Raw genomic sequence first — 21,735 nt, 5'->3', positions numbered from 1 at the left:
TAAACATAATTTTTGTCATTATCTATCACATGCAGAAAGAGCAACACAGTCAGCCGGAGACATGCAAACGTGTCTTTGGTGCGTCCAAAAAGTACACATTTGACATTTACCAACTGTCTCACATGCAGACTACATTATCAGTAATTGAATCAAAAAAAAGCTAAATGCTTTTACTTGAGACAGGTAAAAGATTTAGAATCTATAATCTGCTTCAGAAGGTGGGATCTGATAAAATTTCAGTAATATAGATTTGATTTGAACAAATCCTTTTTTTGTAGTTACCCCGAGTAATTCAAATGTGGGGTTAAAAAGATGACAGCTACCTGTATGTTTTAGTTAAAATAGGTTAATACACTGGGTGCTTTCCAAGAAACAGGCAAAGTAATTCTGAGTAGTAAGATAATACTGTTAGAACAGATAAATATGTAATCTCACAGTCACAATCTTCTCCAGGCTCTTAACTGTTGCTTGCTTTTGGTTTGTAGCTCCAAAGAAGAAAAATACTTAAGTTTATCATGTCTGTTAATCTTGATATGGTGTCAATGATTACTTCACCTCTGTTTTCTTTCTTTATCCTCTTTTAACTACATATCTGTGATTGATTTATGGGGCCCGTCGGCCATTGCGGCCAATAGCAGAGAAACTGAGAAAAATTATATCCGTTCAACTCTAGAGTGATAAACGAGTGTTTTTGTTCTCGTTTATCAGCCATCGATTCCTAGTTCACAGCAGGTAGCATCTGATCAGCTGAAGATCACATGAGAAAGGTTGATCAATGAGAGTGATTGGCTCGGGGCAGTGCGTGTGTGTGAGTGTATCCTGTGTGTGTAAGAAAAGGATGTTGTTGAACCCAGGGGGAGTGCCTGGAATTCTGATCTGAAGATTAATTATGCAAATACTGATCAGCTGTATCGATTAACAACTACGTCTGTTTTCGGTTTTGTACCCATTTATTGGAATTTCCAAGTACAAGTAGTCAGGAGACGAGCGAAATGTTAATGCTAGCTTTTTAAAGCTACACTGTGTGAAATACCATGACATTAGTAGAAAACAGAAATTAGTGATAGCTCAAAATTATCACCTCGTAGAACTGAACAATATATTGAATTGCTGCTGTATTTGTGTCAATGAATGCACAATGCACTTGTTGGATACAGTGTTTTGTTGACTTTTGTATTTCAGTTGGCATGTATTACGTTTTGCATGCAAATATAACCTGGATAATATAATCTTGCATGTTTTTGTGTCATATTTGCTAAATCAAAGTCAGCTTGTTAAAAAACACAATTTAAAGTCGGTAACATGACCTGAAAGGAGTGTAATATCACATATTGAGTGTCCATCTATGCTACTACACTTAAAAATGTGAAATACTTCCAGCCCCTAAGATCCTGAACTGCCACATTTTCTCAGAGTAACAAAAAGCCTCCTTTATGTTGCTTCTTTGTCACAGAAACTCATTGGCATACTATACAATAAGTAATCATAAATACATTTACTTACATGCATACATAAATGAATTTTAGCTGCTTAAAGCCAAACAACATAAAGCCAAATAGAGAAAGCTGAATGCCACAAATTAAAACACATAGAAAGAAGAGACCTACACAGAGAGTAGGGAATTAGGGTTTATACCTTGCATCATCCCAGTAACAATAGAGAGAGTGCTTTTCAGTGGAAGGTATAATCCCATTTCCACACGATAAAGAAATCCTGAGCCAAAGCCTAAGGCTGCACACTTACATCCCACAACACTCACTCACTCTCCCTGTTTTCCATGCACATGCCACACTGTAAACATTACCCAAAACACACACTCATCCAGTGGTTGGGCAGAGACACCAAAGCCCCTCTCAAGTGTAAATACATGCACACACATACAAGCTACACACATTCTTTTGCTTAAGCAAGGATAATTTTTGGAATCCACAAGGTAAAGCCACTAACACAGAAATGCACACTTTCACAGACTAAACATGGCAGAGGTACTGTCAGCGCTTAGAGACATCCATCTTCTAAGACTTACTCAAACTAGAAGGAAGTTGGTTGAACGGAAAAGGGCTTTGTTCCTCTTTGGGCCAGCATCATCGCCATCATCTCTCTGGGTCTCTAATTTTCAGTCCAGCATTATCACATTTGCATTGTTGTTTGTGGAGAAGAGTTGGAGAGTTGACAGTACTTTTTAGTTTGACTGTGTTTCTGGTGCTCAGTCCAGTCTCTCCATGTGCGTCTAGACATTTTGCCATTGTGTTTGAAGTATTCCAGCATATTTAAGCTTGTTAAGAGACTTTGGAAGTGTTTGAAATGAATGCAATTTTCTCCAAGTTGTTTTTTTATATGGTACATGCTGATAGTTCTGAGAGTATTATACAAAACATAGTGGTACTCCACAGTGTTTGTGTTGCATCACATCACATTTTGTAAGAGAAAAAATGTTACTGTGTCTTTCTGTTGTATTATATGATATGCAAGTGTGTATGCAAGTAGTGTTACCTTTTCTCATTATACGTCAAAATGTTTTACAAAACTAGAGAAAGAAACAGCATGCTCATCTCTATAATAATCGAGCATTATTCACACCTGACCATAATAAAAACAATAAATTTGCCAACCCTAGAATATTTCTTTGCATTACTTTTTGTGTAAGTAGAAAAAATGTTATTAAAGTTAATGTGCTCACCTACATTACTGACAGTAGCACATTATTTTCACTAAGAACCTTCATGTTATTGATCTGACAATTATTTGAGACTGTTTTTTATGTAGAATAAAGACTTAATATGTTTTCTTTTGTCATACTTTGGATAAAGTCTGTGGTTTGTATTTATTCAGACTGAATTACTTAATATTGTAGATCATCTGTTATTTTCATACCAACATTATAGAAACATTTGTTTTGTCATTATAGAGCTTGAAAGAGTTGACACAATTTTATGGACCTCAGACTGTCTTCAATCTGAAATTTATTACCAGTCCAATGAATTTGCCCTCCAAAGCCTTACTGCTCTCTAGTGGAGACAAATGAGTTCTGTGGCAGATTCTGTTTGGCTTTGTGTTGAAATCTTTGCCATAATAGGCAGCTGTTGGCAGCCTCACTTAGTGGGTTTTAAAAAACTCACTAAGTGGAAACTGATAATCTTCTAAACACTGTGAAATCCTCTCGCTTACTGCCTTCAGTACAAACCCATTAACACCTTCTTTATGTTCCTTTTCAACTCTGCTTTCATCTCTCCAGGGTCTAATCAGTTCATTGGGCAGATGCAGGATTTTAGATTTTATCCCACGACGTTGACCAACAGGTGAGTTGGATAAAGAGATATGCAGTGAACAATCATTGAGGAAAAACCCCCTGAAAATATTCAAAGGAATTTATCACTTCACTTATTATTAAAATACATTTTATAACAAAAGCAGAGGAGCACCATACAATTCTAAAAGAAAAACTGATAAAAGGAAGGAGCCAAGGAGGTCTATGCATTTATTTCTAAATCTATTCGTGTTAAAGAATTCATCGAAAAAGCCAAATAACACGTGCTCTAAGTTTTTGTCAAATAATGGAGGTTGACGGCCCATTTTTTGGTAACCCTTTGAGGAAGAGCCAGAGGTGCAATTTCTTTGTTGAATTACAGCTAAAAAAGTCTGTGAGCAGGACAGAAAGGTAGTCACAAATGGTGTGATGTGGGTGATGGTGCATGCAGTTCCAATGTAGCCAGCTGCCTTTCTTACTAGTCTACCAGTTAAGAAAAGGCAGCTCTCAGATTGTACCATCCTGGAGTGAATGCGTGAATGATCAATACCAAATTAAAGCAATGATGGTTTTTGAGGCTGTGTGACAGAGTTAAAGGGTAATAAGGGAGATTTTGTTTGGCGACAATTTTATTCCGTTCCAACACCGTATTGGGCAGACTACTGCATTTACTTCAAAATATAATTTATGTACTGTAAAATGTTCATGAATGTAAATAAGTCAAATTCATGTCTCTGGTAACCTCAAATAGAATTTCTCTTTGTAGTGGTGGTGTATTAAAGTTTCATGTGATGTTTGTTAACAGGGAAATAGTCCAGTTGTACTCTGGAGTCCTGCCGAAGCTCCATGTCCAGTCTGAGTGTCGCTGCCCTCCCAGCCACCCCAGAGTTCACCCATTAGTTGAGAGGTGAAGCACCACAATGTCTTGTGTATTGAGACACAAAGTAGTGCTTTCAAAATGATTACGATAAGCGATATGTGATTGAATACAATTGCCAAAATGGAATACTTGGTCAGTAAGTGTGTTTATTACGCAGCTATATTGAACATGTTTTACTGTTTGAACTCATTTTAAAATAAATAAATAAAAAGTGCAGTTAATTTGCCAATGACACAAGTAATCAAACCATAATAAAATATACATAAACATTTAAGCTGAGTAAAAATGTAATTTTTAAGTATTAGTCATTTTAAAATTTTTTGTTTTGAAGAAACTTTGTTTCATGTGTGCTGTGTTTACAGGTACTGTATACCTAATGCTGTTGAGGACACGACTAATGACAGGGTTTTGAGACTGAACCTCAACGCTCATCCACTTAGTTACGTTAATGACCAGGACATGGGCACCATGTGGCTATCTAAGGTCATGAGTTTACAAGAACTAGATGAAGGAGTCACTATTACGGTGGATTTGGCAAATGGACAATACCAGGTAATGTAACTCCTACACAACAATTTTATGTGATCTGAAACCTCAATACTGTTATTGTCATATTGACTAGAGACAATCCACAGAACCACACAGATTGTTTATTAGGTTGCATCATGGTGGGTGATTTAAGTAACAGAGGAAAAGAAAGGCAAAAGAAATATATAGATTATTGGATTTAGGAGTTGTTGTGACTGGAAGACTCTTTCTTCCTCTCTGTGATGTGCGTACTGCGTATATGTGTGCGTGCAGGATTTTAGAAACTGTCCTCATGTGGCCATTCAACTCAAGTCCCAACATGAAAGACACTCTCTGAAGTCAGGAGTATTTGAGTTTTGTATGGGAGTAGGTTATTGCAGCCTTGGTGGCTTAATGCACTCCCTGCTGTGTAACCCAGAGTCCTGGCCCACTGAAGTGGCAGATAAGACTCATGCACACAAACATGCACATGCATTATATGTAATAGAAACCCACTCCTCTGTGTGTAAAGCAACATATTGTAATTAAAAAAAAAAATTAGGAGCCTCGCAGTAACATAAACTGCCAATGTGTATAAACTGTGGTTTCTCAAAATGCATACATTGGAATTAAGTTTCTAATTAATGCAGTTTTATTATTTTTTCCATCAACTTCCATTTTCACAATTATAAATAGGGTTCCACAGGTCAGTACTTCAGCAAGTCAACTCCATCAGAATTGACGTGGTGACAGATCACCCAAAGGGATGATATAAAACTAAATCACGTTTAAACCAGAAACTCAGATACACTGAATTACAGACGTGGAAAAAGTTTGGTGATGAGCAAAGAAGGAGAAGCCGGGGGATGAGAAAGTCGGGTAGAAATGCAGTCAGAAGACTAAATTATGACAAAATATTAAAGAAAATATAAGCCATTCAAAAAAATCACCCAACAAAAAAACAAAACAAAACCAGTGATTAATATTTGCAACAAATGGTGTGGTAGAGTATGGAAGAAATCTATTGCCTCTATTCGCTTTGTAGGTGCTCTGATTTATCATCCCCATTAACTCGTATCCCTTTCCATTTCAGGTATTTTATGTTATAGTTCAGTTTGGGGGACTTTTACCTGAGTCAGTTTTGATCCAGAGAAGAAAGCTGGACTTGTTGCAACGTGAGCCTGATAATATGACAGAACAATCCTGGTTGGACTGGCAATATATGGCCAGAAACTGCAATGTGTTTAATATGCAGAATAATGGACCGTTACCCAGACCAGACTCAGTCAACTGTCTGCAGCTGCCCAGGTTAGTAAGACTGTTACTAAAGAATCCCATGTCTATTCTGACAGTTTTTTGAGACTGATTAACACGATTTAGGAAACAAGTAGTGGTTTTTCATTCTTCATAATAGATAAAGGTTTGTAATCAGACAGTCTTGAAAAACATACCATCCCATGTTATTGTAATTGTAATATAACTCTAGTAAATCTTAGAAAATATATAGAAGAAAAAAACAGTTATTGATGTGAAACTTGAGTGTGGGTTTGTCCTTTGAAATAGATGCAGTAGTTATGACAAAACCTTCGACAATCTGCAAAAAAAAAAAAAAAAATACAACTGATACATTTTCCATAGACCTTCACTGCTTTGTATGGTGATTACCTCTGAAATATTAAATAAATACACATTTACACACTACAAACGTATAGTAATCATTCAGTCAAACACTTCACAAAAGCCATGAGTCAAATAAACCAGAGATCAGGTTCTAACCTCTAAAAAAACTGTTGTATAAATACATATACATACTGTGACTATACAATCCCACTGTATTTAGTGACACCCTCACTATGGGTATTATGAAGTTAACCTTTTACAGTTATTTTAGCGCATGAGCTGCAACCAGTTTTGTATTGGCACTAGTTACAATAGTGGACCTGCAAAATATAAACAGCTACAATTTATCTCACTAATTTCTGGCAGAGCTGCTGGCATCACATGTCTAGTTGGTAATAGATGGAACAGGTATGAATAGATCACAGATTATGCAGTCATTGTTCATTTTCATTTAACTGACAGATGATGCCACAAACAACATTTCTAGGCTCTGATCATTTTAGTAATGTTGACACGAGTGCCTCATAACTTCACTTTGTCAACAAAATAACACACTCAATTTTTCATAATTGTATCAACATATCAATTTGCTTCATGCGATAATTTTTTTTCTCCTTGGAGATTTATTAAAGTTTGCAAAAATAAAGCGTAAGTCCATTCACATAAATGACATCATAATTTGAGGACAGATTATATCTGTGAATATGTCCGATACTTGTAGCCATAAAAAATATAAAAAAATAAACTCAGTAGCCAAATTAGACAACCATTCTAAGGAAACTTTCACCACTGGATTCAAATAAATGTGATTAGCGTTTCACATAGAATTTTGCAGTGCAGCTCATATTGTCTGCAGCTTGAACACAGTTTAAATTATCTGAGCCCAAATTCTGAAACTTAGCCTGATGCATACAATGTACTGTTTATCAAGTTGGGTTTTGTGTCTGTTTCCACTGCTGATCTTCTGCTGCATTTCTGTACTGCAAATTGTCAAAAAATAAATAGAACCATATACACTCTGGGTTGTACCAACTAATTGATTTTGTTCTCTGCCATAACGTTTTATGTTTTACGTCGACTAGTTGGGGTCATGTGACAAAACTGATTTTTCCAATAAGATGAAAGATGAGGAACAGGATTGGAATGTCACATAATTAATTGTCTAAATCAGACTGTCTAATCCAGTCCTCAAGGGCCACCATCCTGTAACTTTAAGATGCGTCTCTGCTCCAAAATGTCTGGATTCCCTCACAAGCATTCTATCAGCTCTGCAATAGGCTGGCAAAGAGCCGTTAATTTGATCCAGGTGTTTTTGAGTTGAGATGCATCTAAAAGTTGCAAAAGTGTCCTCGTCTTGGTGACCCCTGGCCGAAACAATGTTTAAATAATTTACCAAAGGGTTAGGGTTAGGGTAGGGTTTGTAACATGTTAGGGTTAGGGTTACATGTAACATGTTTGTAACATGTAACAAACATGTTAGGGTTTGTACTGCAAACCCTAACAAAGGCTCCTGGAACAATGTTACATGTCAGAGTCTTTTTCATTCATCCAACTGATTTTCAACACGGTCGGCATCAACCTGAGTGTTGAAGCTTCTAATCTGGTAGCTTCAGTCTGTTAAAAGCACTGTTTGACCACATATGGAAACAAAGTTCAAGGAACATGCTGAGAATCCTGATTAATGTATCTCAAAGTTCAACTTAGACGCTATTTTCATGTAGAAACAATTGAGTTTTAATGCTGTAATCCATAAAAAATTTACATATTTTTGGACAAATATTTTTTCAGAGATGTGCCACTCATAGGAGGTAACATCACCTTCAGTCTGCTGACCACACAGCCACATGTGAGACCAGGATATAATGACTTCTACAAAACTCCTGCGCTGCAAGAAATGGTACAAGCTGCACAGGTCAGAATACATATGAAAGGGCAATACTACACCGCCGCAGTCGGGGTCAACCAACGACACAGACATTTTGCCATCAGTGAAATCACAATCAGTGGCAGGTACAAATTTGACTTGTTTTTATATGTTGTACGTCTGTATTTATTGTTATAGGAATATGTCTTTCAGTTTGTGTGAAGCTTGTGACCTTCTGAAGACGAGTTGACAAATCTCAAATATAGAAAAACAAGGCATTTATTTTGTGTGAAACGTTTGATAGACATTAGATGAGCTATATATATGACTTAATAAAAACAGGAATTTTTTTTTGTTAAAACTGTCACTTGATCCTGATCCGGCAAATAATCAGTAAAAAAAAAAAAAAGTCAGTGGAAATAGACAGCCCTGAGTTAGAAACAACCAATCAGAACCAATCAGGTCTTACCGCTGTTAATCTGTTTGTGTAAGTGCTGCTCAGTTTAAGCAGCATGTGCAAGTTCAAGATTACTTGTTTGCTGCACATATGCTAAAGGTGGAGAAACAACTTAACTTTACAGGAAAACTGTTTATCTACCATCATCGCTAGCCATATTTACTAGCCTGTACATTCACGGCAGGCTCCGCAGTGGGGAAGGAGTTGTAGCGCAGCGGAGAGTAAAGGGAAGACTGTGAGGAGTGCAGTAGGTAACTTATTTTATGTTACCTACTGCAGCTTTGAGCCACTCTTCTCCTATCATAGCTACTCTAAGTGTCATAATTGGTTAAGTGAAATATTGGAGTGTCTTCTCAGTACTGATTTGTAAGAACTGAGTGAGCACAGTTTCGAAATATTATTCCACACAGACTGTTGGGTTTCAGCAGAGGTTTTTGAGAGTAATTGTGAACACATCTTTTCATTAGACTGACATTGTGACTGACATAGTGACTGTCTTTTATGACTATGGTAATTATAGGATTATGCAGGAGGCAATCATCCTTCTTTCTTTCCTTCTCCCTCCCTCTAAGCTGTTTTAATTAGGAGCTTGTTACAGTGAAGTAGGAGAAACACAGATTTAATGCTGCTGAAACCTCATATGTGTGATCTTCATCCATCCATGTCACTCCTTTCTGTTTTACTCGTCTGTCGTTTCTTGATTCTTCATGATTCCTGTAAACAAATGTAAGAGGAGAAAGGAAGAAAAATATTAGGGTTTCACTGATATGAAAAGATTGAGCAAGATGCAACTTTTCATACAAGCCTTTGTTGCTGAGATGAAAATAAAAAATTATTCTTCTGTCATAACTGGATTGTACCTAAGATGAACAGTTTAAAATATGTTTGTAAAGTATTATCACTCCATCAACCCAAAACTCACCTGCATCATCTGATGTTTTCCTTTTGTGGTGCAGCCCTTAAATATACTTGTATTGCATAAAATGGTTCCTATTAAACTGGAGTTGCAATTTTTCTAGTTTTTGCATATTTTCTGTCATCAAAAGGTTTTTATAGGATAAAGCAATGTTTCTAAAACAGCTTCTAAAATTAATTAAATCAATAGTGGTAAGGCTGTGCGGTGTCGCAGATGTTAACACTGTTGAAGGATGAAAGAGACAAAGCAACTTAATATCAGTGAATAATAAAATCTGGGGGTTTTTTGTGTGTGGGCGTGTGTGTGCAGGTGCATGTGTGTATAATGCTATCACATGGTGTTATGATAGAACTGTCTATCATAACACCTCCCACATTACTCTGATGATGCTTGAAGTGGCATTTATTAATGCTTAATGACCTTTTATTGTTGGAATCAGTGATGTTTTAAGGATGAAGGAAATCAGAACAGACATTGCAGGAGAGTCTTTCTCTCATGTCTAGTATTTTCAATTCTGGTTTTTTAATTGGAAAGTATGTTTTTTTAACTTCTGTTTCTACATTTAAGGCCCTCTGTATTTGTTGCAATCTTTATCCGCACACCATATTCTTTCTGTCACCTGAGCAGATGTGAATGTCATGGCCATGCAGACCAGTGTGACACCAGTGTGACCCCATACCGCTGTCTGTGTCTACCTGAGAGCCACACAGTTGGAAGAAATGTGAGTAACAAATGTGTCATAACCACACAAACAGAGCATTTACCTCACAGCTATTTTCACATTTTTTCACACAACAAATTATGGAGAGTATATCAAAAGGTCATGTTTACGAGTCTCATCTAAATTGTAAATTTCCCATCTATTTAAATACAGATCCAAAGCACTTGTTTGCTTTAACAGGGAAGTTCCAGATGCTACATTTGTAAATCAGATCCAGACACATTTTACATATATTTAAGCATTCAAATGAATAGATCAGGGTATCTGTACAATTAGAGAGCAAGTCGTATGGTTCAGTTTACATGAAATCTGATCTAAATAATCTCAGAACAAGGAAAAAAAGCAAATCAGTTTTCTTATTTTCTGATATGCAACATCGTAGAATTGCAGGGGAGAGACACTTTAGTATTGAAAATGCTAAAAGTGTTTTATTTAAGCCAACAATGTCATTATAAAAATAAACACCTACAAACTGTTTGCTGAAGAATGATGGTTGGATCGAAACTACCATTTCTGGAATGGACAGTCACAAAAAGATATAGAGTTTATAGCAGTTTGCACCAGCTTAAGTTTCCATTGGTCAGCAATGAAATATCAAAGTTATGACTGCTTTAACACACCGTCACACAGGACAACCTGCATTATTTACCACTGATGCATCATTCATGCCCAGTGTCTGTGCATTAGTGTTGCTTTTAGTGTTTTATAGAGGATCCAGAGAACATCAGTGTCTATTTACAGTTTTCATTTAGAACCAATTAAATTTTTTTTCACAAGATTAATAAGTAAAATAAATTTTTTCATTCATCTGTTTAAATGAAAAGAATCAAATCAACAAAAAGAAGTCATCATGGAAATTGCATCCAGACATACTCAAGTGCCTATGTGTTAATATGAAAAAAATCATTCTCACTTTTTCATGTTTTTATAGACTACAGTTGTCTCTGTGCTCTCCAGGTCCCTGTCCCACCTTTATCCTCCATTCTTTACTGATCACTCTCTGTCTCTCATACTCTGTCGTTCTCTCCTGAGTCGCTGTTTAAATAATGTCTCAAATCGACTAGAACAATGACATTCCCCCAGCATGCATCTCTAATCAGCCCTTTTTTCCCTCTGTTTGTCTTTTGCTTCATTTCACTCAACCGTTTTCTATAACCCCCACCCTGACCCACTCTTTATGTCTGCACTTTCTAAGTATCTAATTCTTTTTTGTTTGACTCTTTTTTCTTCTTCTTTATATTTATGAGTCTGAGATTAATCCATCCACCCAAGCAGTTTCTTTCTTTTTTCCCTTAATACATTACTTCTTTTGTTGAGTTGGGAGATGCACCAGATTTAAGCAATATGGACATGTTTTTATGTGACCTATTCTCTGTAGGAGCTTTGATTATTTGAAACACATCAGAGTATAATCTGTGCATTTGTCTACAAAGAGCTCTTTCTTTTGGTGGCTGTGTGCACTTTTCTTTTAAACCTGTCCATGCCATCTCTCCAAGTGAATATTCAAGACCTTTCTTCTGCCTTTGTAATATTGGAGCATAAAAGGCTGTGGGGAATATTAGCGTTTAATATTGCATGCCTTCTGTTGACTTGGATCGGCCTAGTACCATGAAGGATGTTGTACTAATCTGTAGAATTTCCACAGTGACATTAAAGTGACAGAAATGCTCAGACATGTGTCAAAATGATCAACAGGGGCCTTAGAAGACACACACTTAAACTGGCTCTCTCTCACACACACTCACACATGCCTAAAACCCATATGTGTGCAAACGTATGCTCACGCTTGCCCACTTTCTCCCTCTGTCTTTTGATTCTTTCTTATGTGCACTCTGTGTCAGACTTGATCTCTCATTCTGTCACTCTGTCTCTGCATCTTGCTACAACCACTGGATTCAGTCGAGGCTGAAAGATATATCATATTATGAATTTTACATGATAGTGCTCACTTTATTTTAATCATAAAATGTAATAGAATTATACTTAATGGTATGTTTCATTTTACAAAGTGCGGAAATATAACATTTCAGTGTTTGAAAAAAAGAAAAGAAAAATTGAGCTAACTTTGCTTTAAGCTATCCCTTTTGTCTGTACCCTAAAGGCATGCATTTGATAGTTGCATCAGTTTCTATTGCAAAACTCCCAAAGGTGATATAATCGTTTCTGTGTGTCCTTTTATGAGAGCGTGTGAGAATGCATTTTGAGGTCTGTACATTTTTGTTAAATTTTGTGAAATTAAATTTTATGAACCTTTGCAACAAGAAGTCGCTCAGTAAAGTCAGGTTTGAGAGAAGGACTGAGTGGAGAAGAGGAAGGATTTTAACAGCGTCCAAGTAGATTTCATTTTTAGTTGATCAATTATGGGCTTTGTTATTTAAAAACTGAAAATAGTATTTATTTGAGTTTGTACCAATGTGTGGCACTGAGTCTGATAGCTATTGACGTTAAGTGGTGTTGCCCAGATTCTGTGTTGCTTAAGGCTGCATCAGCAGCAGATTTTCACCTGCGCTTGGGTTAACCGGGTTAACTTTTCTGTAGATACACAGGAAACTGATGTGTACACACAAACATTCCCACACACCCACAAGCCAGTGCCATGACCTTTGCTGCGAGAGCGTGAAATTGGTCATGGCATTTAGGATAAGATGAGTGTTCCCAGTGGATTTACACTCACGCACACACGCACAGATGCTTATGACAGGCCATCTGAATGTCCACATATCCATTAGAGTAGTCTCCTCACTCAGCAAGTTTTGTCACAACAGTCAGAGTGAAAATAAGATGTTATTCCTTCCTCTGGTTCTCAGTCCAAAATACTTTGATTCACACACATACCCTGGCCCCTACCGCTTCCACACACACACGCGCACACACACACACACACACACACACACACACACACACACACACACACGCGCACACACACACAGTCTTGACTGTACCAGGAAAAATATGGACAGCCCTCTCATTGAAAATGTGCATCACTAAATGCTAATTTCATCTACAGGCCCATTTAATAAATTAGAACATTATTGAAAATTTCATTTATTACATTAACTCAATTCACTAAGTGAAGCACATTATAGATTATACTGACTGATGTTTTCAAGCTTTATAAACTGAACTACTTGCAGTGCAGTGGAAAAGAGAAATAGCCCCTTACTGATTTACTTTATCTTTTGTTTGTTTTTTTAATCACAGAGCATAAAAATATTAATATCAAAGATAACCCGAGTTAATACTAAATTATTTTTTATATGATTTAATTTATTAAGGGAATACCAATACAAAATGTCCGACCCCTATGTAAAGAAATGAATCTTTCTTCTTAATAAATTATGGAATCACTGTGATTAACCTAATTTTATTTTATTTTATTGGAAAACTGGATGTTATTATGAATAGATGAGAAACAACATAATTCAAAACTCTGCCTGGTTAAAAGACATTTTAAGGCTTTGGGGCTCCAGCAAACCACAATAAGTGCCATTGTCCACAAATTGACAAAACGTGAAACAGTGGAGAAACTTCTCAGGAGTTGCCAATCTACCAAAATTACTCTCAGCATGTCACAAAAGTATCCAGAACATTTAAAGCATGACAGGCATAAATTGCCTCAGTTATTGTCTGTGTTAATTATTTAACATTAAGAAATACTGAGCAAAAATGGCACTGAAAGCTGCATTTTATATTTACTTTGATTATTTTTAAAATTAATTTGAATAGAAAAAAATGGGCAAACCAGCACTGTATTCACAGCATAAAATGAAATGGAAAAAAAAATCTTTCAGATTTAGGAATGTGTGTGTACAATCACATTTCAGCACTGATAAAACAACTCTCACTCCTGTCCAGCTATAAGCTGTTTTTAATTCTTAAGATAGCTTATAGCAGCCAAGTTCAAATAAGAGAAAACTGAATTAAAACTGCACAAACTCAATCTTCTTTATGTGTCCTCCTTTTTGCTCTGTTGCAGCATGTAGATGATGGAGCGGCATCAAAACCTTTTGTATGAGTAGAATGAACGCGCACACTCTTCTTTTAACTCCCAAACACCAGTCCCTCGACTAATTAGCAGGCAGGGAGGGAGGGAAGGTAAAGCAATGTTGTATGAAAAGAAAAGAGAAGAAAGGGGAAAAAACCCTCTGTCTTTCATTTGGTATGGTAATAATTTCAGCTCACATAGTCACCGTGACTGTGAGAACAAGCAGTTGAGGGACAGTGGAGACAGGAGGGGGTGAGGAAGAGGAGAGATGGAAAGATGGGAGAGATGTACAGAATGACTTGTTTTTCTGAAAGAGGTGTGTTAGAGAAAAGGATAAAGGCTAGAAATATGGAAATGGACTTGAATAGGAAAACTATTTTGCTTCTGGACTCCACTATATTTGGCACATTAATCAGTGGACATCGGGACCATTTTTTTTACTTTAAAGGTGAAAAGAAGTATCAGTGACATGTGAAACGTATCAGAAAAGAGACCCACAGCCAGTAAAATAGATATATATTCTAAAGTGCCCAAAAAAAAAAAAATGGTGAAACTCACAGATTGAAGGTATCGGGAGATGGACCTCATCCAAACATTATGTCACATAGAAGAGCAGGAAACATGAAAGAGCAAACATGAATATGCAGGCAGTCCTGAATTATGTTTGTACTCTTAAGGATATTGGTCTTTATACGTTTCTTTGTTTTATTTTTATTGAGAGAATCTCCAAATTTTCAGCTATTGTGTTTGCCAGACTATAGTGGTCAGTATCTATCAAATGTGGTTCTATGTATTAACGGCAGTGAAGCAGTGATAGGATCACAGGAAATCAAGACTTATAGATGCACACATGGATACGCTGAAGCTTCACATCATCCTCACGGTGCAGCATGGTGGTGGCAGCATAGTGTTGTGGGGATGCTTGTTGGCAGTGGACTCTGCAAGGTTTAGAAATGCAGGAGGTAAAATTAATGCAGCAAAATATAAGGAAATCGTGGCGACCTTCATTGAACATCCAACTAAAACTGCACAGAAATGGTTTGAACAACATGGCGGATGTTGTGATCTTTTATTGAATGCATTTTCATGAGATAAAGCTTGCCGTTCAATGTACCAACATAACTTCAACCAGATGATGTAAAAAAAAAAAAATGTTGCTGATTTTATTTATCTTATTGTTTCATTGTATTTGTTATTGTCTGTTATTCCTGAAAAACGTACAAATACATTTATTTAACTTACGGTCACGTTTTACTCTTGTTTCACTTTTTTTTTTTTTTTATATTAATTATTTTTCTTACTTCCTTCCCCCTCTCTAAAACACAAATTGTACCACCTTCCTCCAGTCATCATCAACCCTCGCCCTCCTCCTTTCACCTCCTGAACACCCCCTCGTCTGTGTCATACATAATAGGCCCTGTGAAGGTCTGCATGTGTCACACATGGGAAGAACTCCTGTGTTTTTTAATACATTTTTAATCCTGCCATTTGATGCCCCCCTTGTCCACCATAATTTGTACTGACTGCTGAACAAAATCAAAGGACTTGTACTTGCTGCTTGCCTGTGCTACTTTCTACTACAAAAAAAACGCATTTCTACATCACTTTTCTCCCTTTTCTCCTTCCCTGCCACACACACCTGGGCATGTTTATGTTGACATGAAAGTGTGACTGTGTAAAAGCGGTAGCTGTTGCAAGTCTATCCTCATTAGATGTCAGGTCCCTATGCTGTTTGCGTGTGTGTGTGCGTTCATGATAATATGGTGAATAGCTTTGTGTTTTCTACTGAGACACATTGTGCTTTTTAGATTGAGATTTACAGTGCTCATTGATTTTTTTTAATTTTTATTATTATTGTTGTTTTATTTCATTGCTTAACATTTCCCCTGTTTCTTAATAAATCTCCCCCGCCCCCACTAGTCTGTTTACATAGACCCTGGGGGTGAACAGTGGTTCAACAAACTGAGTCTTTGTTCTCAGAGTTTATTTGCTTTAACAGGGGAACTTGAGTTTTTCTTTGTCATTATTTCTTCAATTTTTATAAAATATGAAAATATTTAACAGAATTTGCTAGTTTTTGGTCTCACTTCTGTCTTCATTAGTAGTTTCAACTCCTCCATCCTTGAGATGACGATATGGTCTGTAGTGTCTTTAAATCCTATAATACAATGTTAAAGGAATCCAGTGTAAAATCTATTGCTTTGAGACGTAATCGTATTTAAAATGAGACAGCAATTTCTGTGTTTTTAGATCAGCTCAGTTATTCCTCAAGCAGAAGGTATTTTGCCTCAACAGTGTCTAGATTTTCATCAGTATTAATTTGTAAGACCTAGAAACTCTGACCCCAGCTTATTTGAGTAAGAATAATAATTTTATTTGCTAAATAACTAATTTGTTATTTTATCCAATCAATCATTTAACACGTGTAATTGTAACTACTGAGACTTTTGCAATTTGGAAATTGAACAGTGATGTACCTTGATTTTCTTTACATTACTTAAACCTTCTTTTGTTGTTGTTTTTTGTTTTTCAGTGTGAACATTGTGCATCTCTCTACAATGACAAACCCTTCAGGTCAGGTGATCAGCTCCAGCCTATGAACTGCCGACTCTGTCAGTGTTATAGCCACGCCGTCTCTTGTCATTATGACGCGCTAGCTGATGAGCATCCAGATGAGCACTATCGAGGCGGAGGGGGAGTTTGTGACAACTGCATGCACAACACCTCAGGTGCTCTTTTGATTATTGATAGACTGAAAAAAGTAGTGCTGAGCTGTAAGCTGGCTGGCTAACGACTATATAATCTAGTAAATGTTTGCATAATTAATCACATCCAGTTTTATCACAAGAAACAATAAAGGACAATTTTCAGTCAATCCCTGCTTATATTTGTAGCTATAAAGAACAAAGTGTAGGTGCATCATATAATTATCAACACTTCTCTGATAGACATGGGGTTTGTTTACATTAGCATTTGCTAAAAAGAAAGTTACTAATTAAAATAAAGTCTTTAAACATAAAAACAGTAAATAATATGAATTTCTATGCTTATATCTACAAGATGCTATGATCAACTTTCCTCCCTTTCTTGACCCTCACCAGTTTATGGGCCATAACAGTTTGTGTTGCACTAGCTATCTGCTGTTTGAATACAGCTTAACCTTTAACATGGTCATCATCAACATCTTGCTCAGGAGATTTATTAACTTTTCTCCTTTATACACTTTGTCCATGTTAAAATAAGGAAAGAACTGTGAGCGCTGTGTAGGTGGATTCTTCAGGCTGCAGGACTCTGATCCAACCTCAGCTCGTGTGTGTCAGCCCTGTGACTGCAGTGCTGCTGGAACCGTCGAAGGTGACACTGAGTGTGCCCAGGTAAACACTGACACATGCTGAACTTAAGAGTAATGTTATGGCAACTTGTTCATTTGGGAAATTTTAAAACTGAACGACTGACCACATTTTCTTCTTCACATCTCTGTATCTTTCACGGTGCGTCTCATGTCAAGATTGGAGGACAGTGTAACTGCAAGGCTGCAGTAACAGGCCGTCAGTGTGCTCATTGTTTACCTGGTTGGTATGGTCTCAATGCCACAAATCCAACTGGCTGCACATCCTGCAACTGTAGTGACCAAGGCACCGTGATCACCTCAACAGGATCAGTTTCCATCTGCAACCAGCACACAGGGCAGTGTCTGTGTAAACCTCATGTCACAGGTAAATATGTGAAAAATCTTGCAAAAGACTGTATATGTGCATCAAAGAAGACTCAACACAGATGAAGAGGGCTTCAGAACCACAACTTAGGCCTGGAGTAAGTCATTTTAGGAATCTGAGTTGACATAAATAACATTCAATTGAAAGTCAAAGCCAATAAACGTTTTGTATTATATTACTTTGCTTTTCAAATATGTATACCTTATGCTAACAAAAGTATGTTAATTAAGAGGGAGCCATTCCCTTTTTTGGGGTAAGAACCAAATGGAGTCTAAATGGAGCTGACTCTCATCCCAGCTTCTCACTCAGCTGTGATCAGCTGCAGTGGATTATGAGGTGGATGAACTGAAGAAACCTCCAGATCTACATCCTTTGTGAAAACAGAAGTTGAGATCTTGAAGTCCTTGAATAAGGACTTCTGGAGATCAATCCATGAGCACCACAAACAGGATAGGTGACAAAGTTTTAAACAATTTTAAATCTTCATTTGATTTCAGCATGCACTGGAAACAAGTCACTCAGCCATGAGTCAATATGCAAGCTGCATTTTTCAAAATAAAATCTTTTTAAATAATGTATTAGTTTTCTTCCTTTTTAGTTGTTGACTACACTGAATCGTTGAAACACAAAATGACTAAATTAAAGTTTGTTGATGTAATATGACACAAAGCCGACTGACTTATCAATGCATTTTCTTAGTAAATTTGAACAGTAACATTTTTAGTGCCCAGTGGGGTTTGAAGCTTACCACAAAGCAATAGTAAATTTCCTTTCTACTCTCTTTAATTGTCCAACAATTTTGCCCTAATTAATTCATATGGGTTTCATTGAAGTGCTCACAAGCAAAAATCTGTACACTGGGTGCACATTATAAAAGAAGCATGAACATATACACACTGAACACAGACATCCCTAAGTGTCGTGGTAGCCAAAATAAACAAGCTTTTCTGCTAGTGGTGCTTCTAGCCCTTGTGCCGCTATTCTTGATAAATGGTTTCACTCCTATCCCCTGTGTGTCTTTGAAGTCCAGACTTGTATGAAATGCAAAACTGGCCAGCTCTTCTCAACTCACCGCATCATGCTTATTGCTAAGCCTTGCTACCAAGGGCCCATGTTGTGCACGTGAGTGAGTGCATGTGTAGCGTTGGTGTGTTTTTGTAAGAGATGGATGTGACCATGTGTTGAAGTTCATTTATTTCTCCCTAACCCTTTGTTGTATGTTGTGGAAGTGTTTGTCCACAAAAATGTCTGCGTGTTTGTGTCAGTACATGCACATGTATGTGCACGTATGCCATCAAGGACTTAGCTGGTATTTAATTCTCTAATTCAGTGCCAAGTTGATTAAAACAAACTGCAGCAGCTTCTTGTATTTCTTCACACTTCTTCTTACAAGACCCATTTTTTTCTGTCCTTGTTTGTTTGGTTGCTCCCACAGGTATTTTTCAGAAATGAGATTTGATTATGGCAATTTATTACCGCCAAGCTGATACTTTGTGTAGAGCAATGGCAGGCTCGCTTCTGAAGGATGGGATTGAAATGTGTGCACACAGACGCAGATACACACATGCAGAAAACTGTACGCTCATAACAAGGTGCCAGAGTGCAGTGTGTTCATAATAGTGTTTGAAATGGTGATGCATGAGCCTGTTAACCAGCTGGCTCCTGATAAAAAGCTTGGCCATGTTACTGAAAACACGCATATGCAAACACACACACATTCACAGGGGCATCTTGAGGCAAAATACATAGCTTTGTTCCGATCTAATATCCTTTACCAATTTTTCTCCTAAATTTGTACCGTTTATTTTTTGTTGACCATTCATCCTCATCCATAAACTCTTATTTTCTCAAGAGTTTATTTCAATATATAAAGTAAATTTTCCAAAAAAGTGCTTAAAAATGAAAGAAATTGTTGTGAAAATGCTGGTAATAGTTTAATAATTGTCTAGTTAACGAGTTCCACTCATTGGCCTTTGATTAGATTTTTAATTAATAAACAAGGTATCATTGTGTTATTAAGCTTCAGTCTATTTATCACACAAGAAAATATGCTGTGCATTTGGATGTCACAAAAAGACATTCAGTAAATAAACGTATGTCTTTGCTGCACTATTAATTATGACCCATGAAGAAAAAGCATCCTTAGCTATAAAATCATTAAAGTGGACGGGTCAGGAGAAACACAAGTGTGTTGGACATATGCGCTAACACAGATGTACTGGTATGTTTCCATTAATCTCTCTGTGCACCCACACATTCATAGCCACCCACATATGAACACGTGCTCCCTCATAAACGACTGTGGTGACTGCATTGCCCCAGGCATCCATTTAGGGACAGATTGCCTGTCATAGAATACGTATGGTATATTCAAATAAGCCCTGCACACACTCACGCTGCATATCATAGTTTAACTAGCCTTAAAGCTGCACACTGCTTTCGCGGCTATCAAACCTCTTTTGGCATGAAATTGATTTTTACTGCTGTTTGATGATTAAATATAAATAAGAGAAGCACAGAGTTAAGAAATAATGCGAGTTCATTTCTTAATTAATTGCCCATACTAATGAAAAGAAAATTTTCTTTAACGTCAAGTAGTTTGTATTCTCACCCTTTAAAACAGGATGAGATTATTGAGCATTTGGGAGGTGAAGCTAATGCATGTTTTAGTGGTGGTATTGAAATAACTTTATTTTTATTGGGGCCTTCCCATAGCAATGCATAGGGAGTGCAGTGAAAGATATGTGCGGCTCAATCTCGAGAAGGGAGCTTTTACTTCTATTGGGATTCGGAGATACCATGGTGACATAGATTGCGAAAAATCCCATTCTAAGTCAATGGAGAGAAGAAAAAAATCCTAAAAATACATTATTTTTTTAAGAATTTCTGTCCTCATGAATTCACATAGAAATGCCATTCAAATTTCACTTTGTAGATATGCCTGTGATCTCTTCAGAAGTGAAGACATGTTGATACAAATTACGGTTTGTCCACAACTTCTGTCTAATCACACCAAAGTTTGTGATTTTACGAAAAATTAATATAACTGCTGCTCTGTTGGAGTGAGAAACTGAGTGGATTTTTGACCCCAAAAACATTTTTTAACTCGCCCTCATGCCCACAAATATCGCCCTACTGGTATCAAAGTTGGTCATGACATGGAAACACATGTCTTCTCCTATAAAATGTTTTTGAAATTTATCTAGGGCTTACAGTTCTCTGTCAAGGTGCTTCAGAGTGATATTTTTCTTCATGGCTCTCAGCCATTCATTTTCATACATTTCTCAAAAATTTCAGAGCTCAGCACACACCATCTTTCTCTCATCACCGCTATCACTGTAAGTGAGGTACACATATGAGTCGTGGTACTGTCGGAGACGACAAATGGCCCGCTCATACGCTTCAAACAGTTTTCGAATACGTGTCATGGTTCCCGAACAGGACGCAGTTGTTTGAACTGCTTTTGTTAGTCAAACTGTCTGGCTCGCAATTCTGTCTCCCCCTGTCTGTCTCAGAGAGGATTAATTACCATAGCAGCAGAACACAGAGCAGGGGAGAGCTGCTGTTCAGGACTACAAACTCTGTAGTTCTAACACAGTTAAAACGGAGGTCTGAGCTGCCATTTAGAACTACAATGATGGTGGATCTGTGCAGAATGTTAGAACTTCAGACATGGCGGAATGTTTTGGTCATTATATAACTGATTTAACTCAAGCACTGCTACACATGGGATTAGTTTGGCCATTTGAAATGAAGCTGACTGAAAATTTCAAAATAAAAGCCTTGACAATTTTTACATCAGTTAATTGCTCTTTGGGGCAA

At 37.0% G+C, this 21,735-nt stretch overlaps 1 protein-coding gene across 1 annotated transcript in view; it reads left to right on the top strand.

The window, feature by feature from the left end:
- ush2a (Usher syndrome 2A (autosomal recessive, mild)) overlaps positions 1 to 21,735 on the top strand; it is a 182,954-nt gene that overhangs the window by 17,334 nt on the left and 143,885 nt on the right. The window contains 9 exon segments of the mRNA XM_055036528.1: positions 3,236 to 3,299; positions 4,053 to 4,154; positions 4,490 to 4,679; positions 5,728 to 5,942; positions 8,043 to 8,264; positions 10,119 to 10,212; positions 16,731 to 16,926; positions 17,441 to 17,571; positions 17,706 to 17,913. Coding sequence (XP_054892503.1) covers positions 3,236 to 3,299; positions 4,053 to 4,154; positions 4,490 to 4,679; positions 5,728 to 5,942; positions 8,043 to 8,264; positions 10,119 to 10,212; positions 16,731 to 16,926; positions 17,441 to 17,571; positions 17,706 to 17,913 — 1,422 coding nt within the window.

Source organism: Poeciliopsis prolifica, unplaced genomic scaffold (assembly GCF_027474105.1).
Source record: "Poeciliopsis prolifica strain line A6 unplaced genomic scaffold, Auburn_PproV2 SCAFFOLD011, whole genome shotgun sequence".
Taxonomy (NCBI): domain Eukaryota; kingdom Metazoa; phylum Chordata; class Actinopteri; order Cyprinodontiformes; family Poeciliidae; genus Poeciliopsis; species Poeciliopsis prolifica.
Note: the sequence above shows the minus strand (reverse complement) of the source record. Positions and strands in the feature narration are given on the sequence as shown.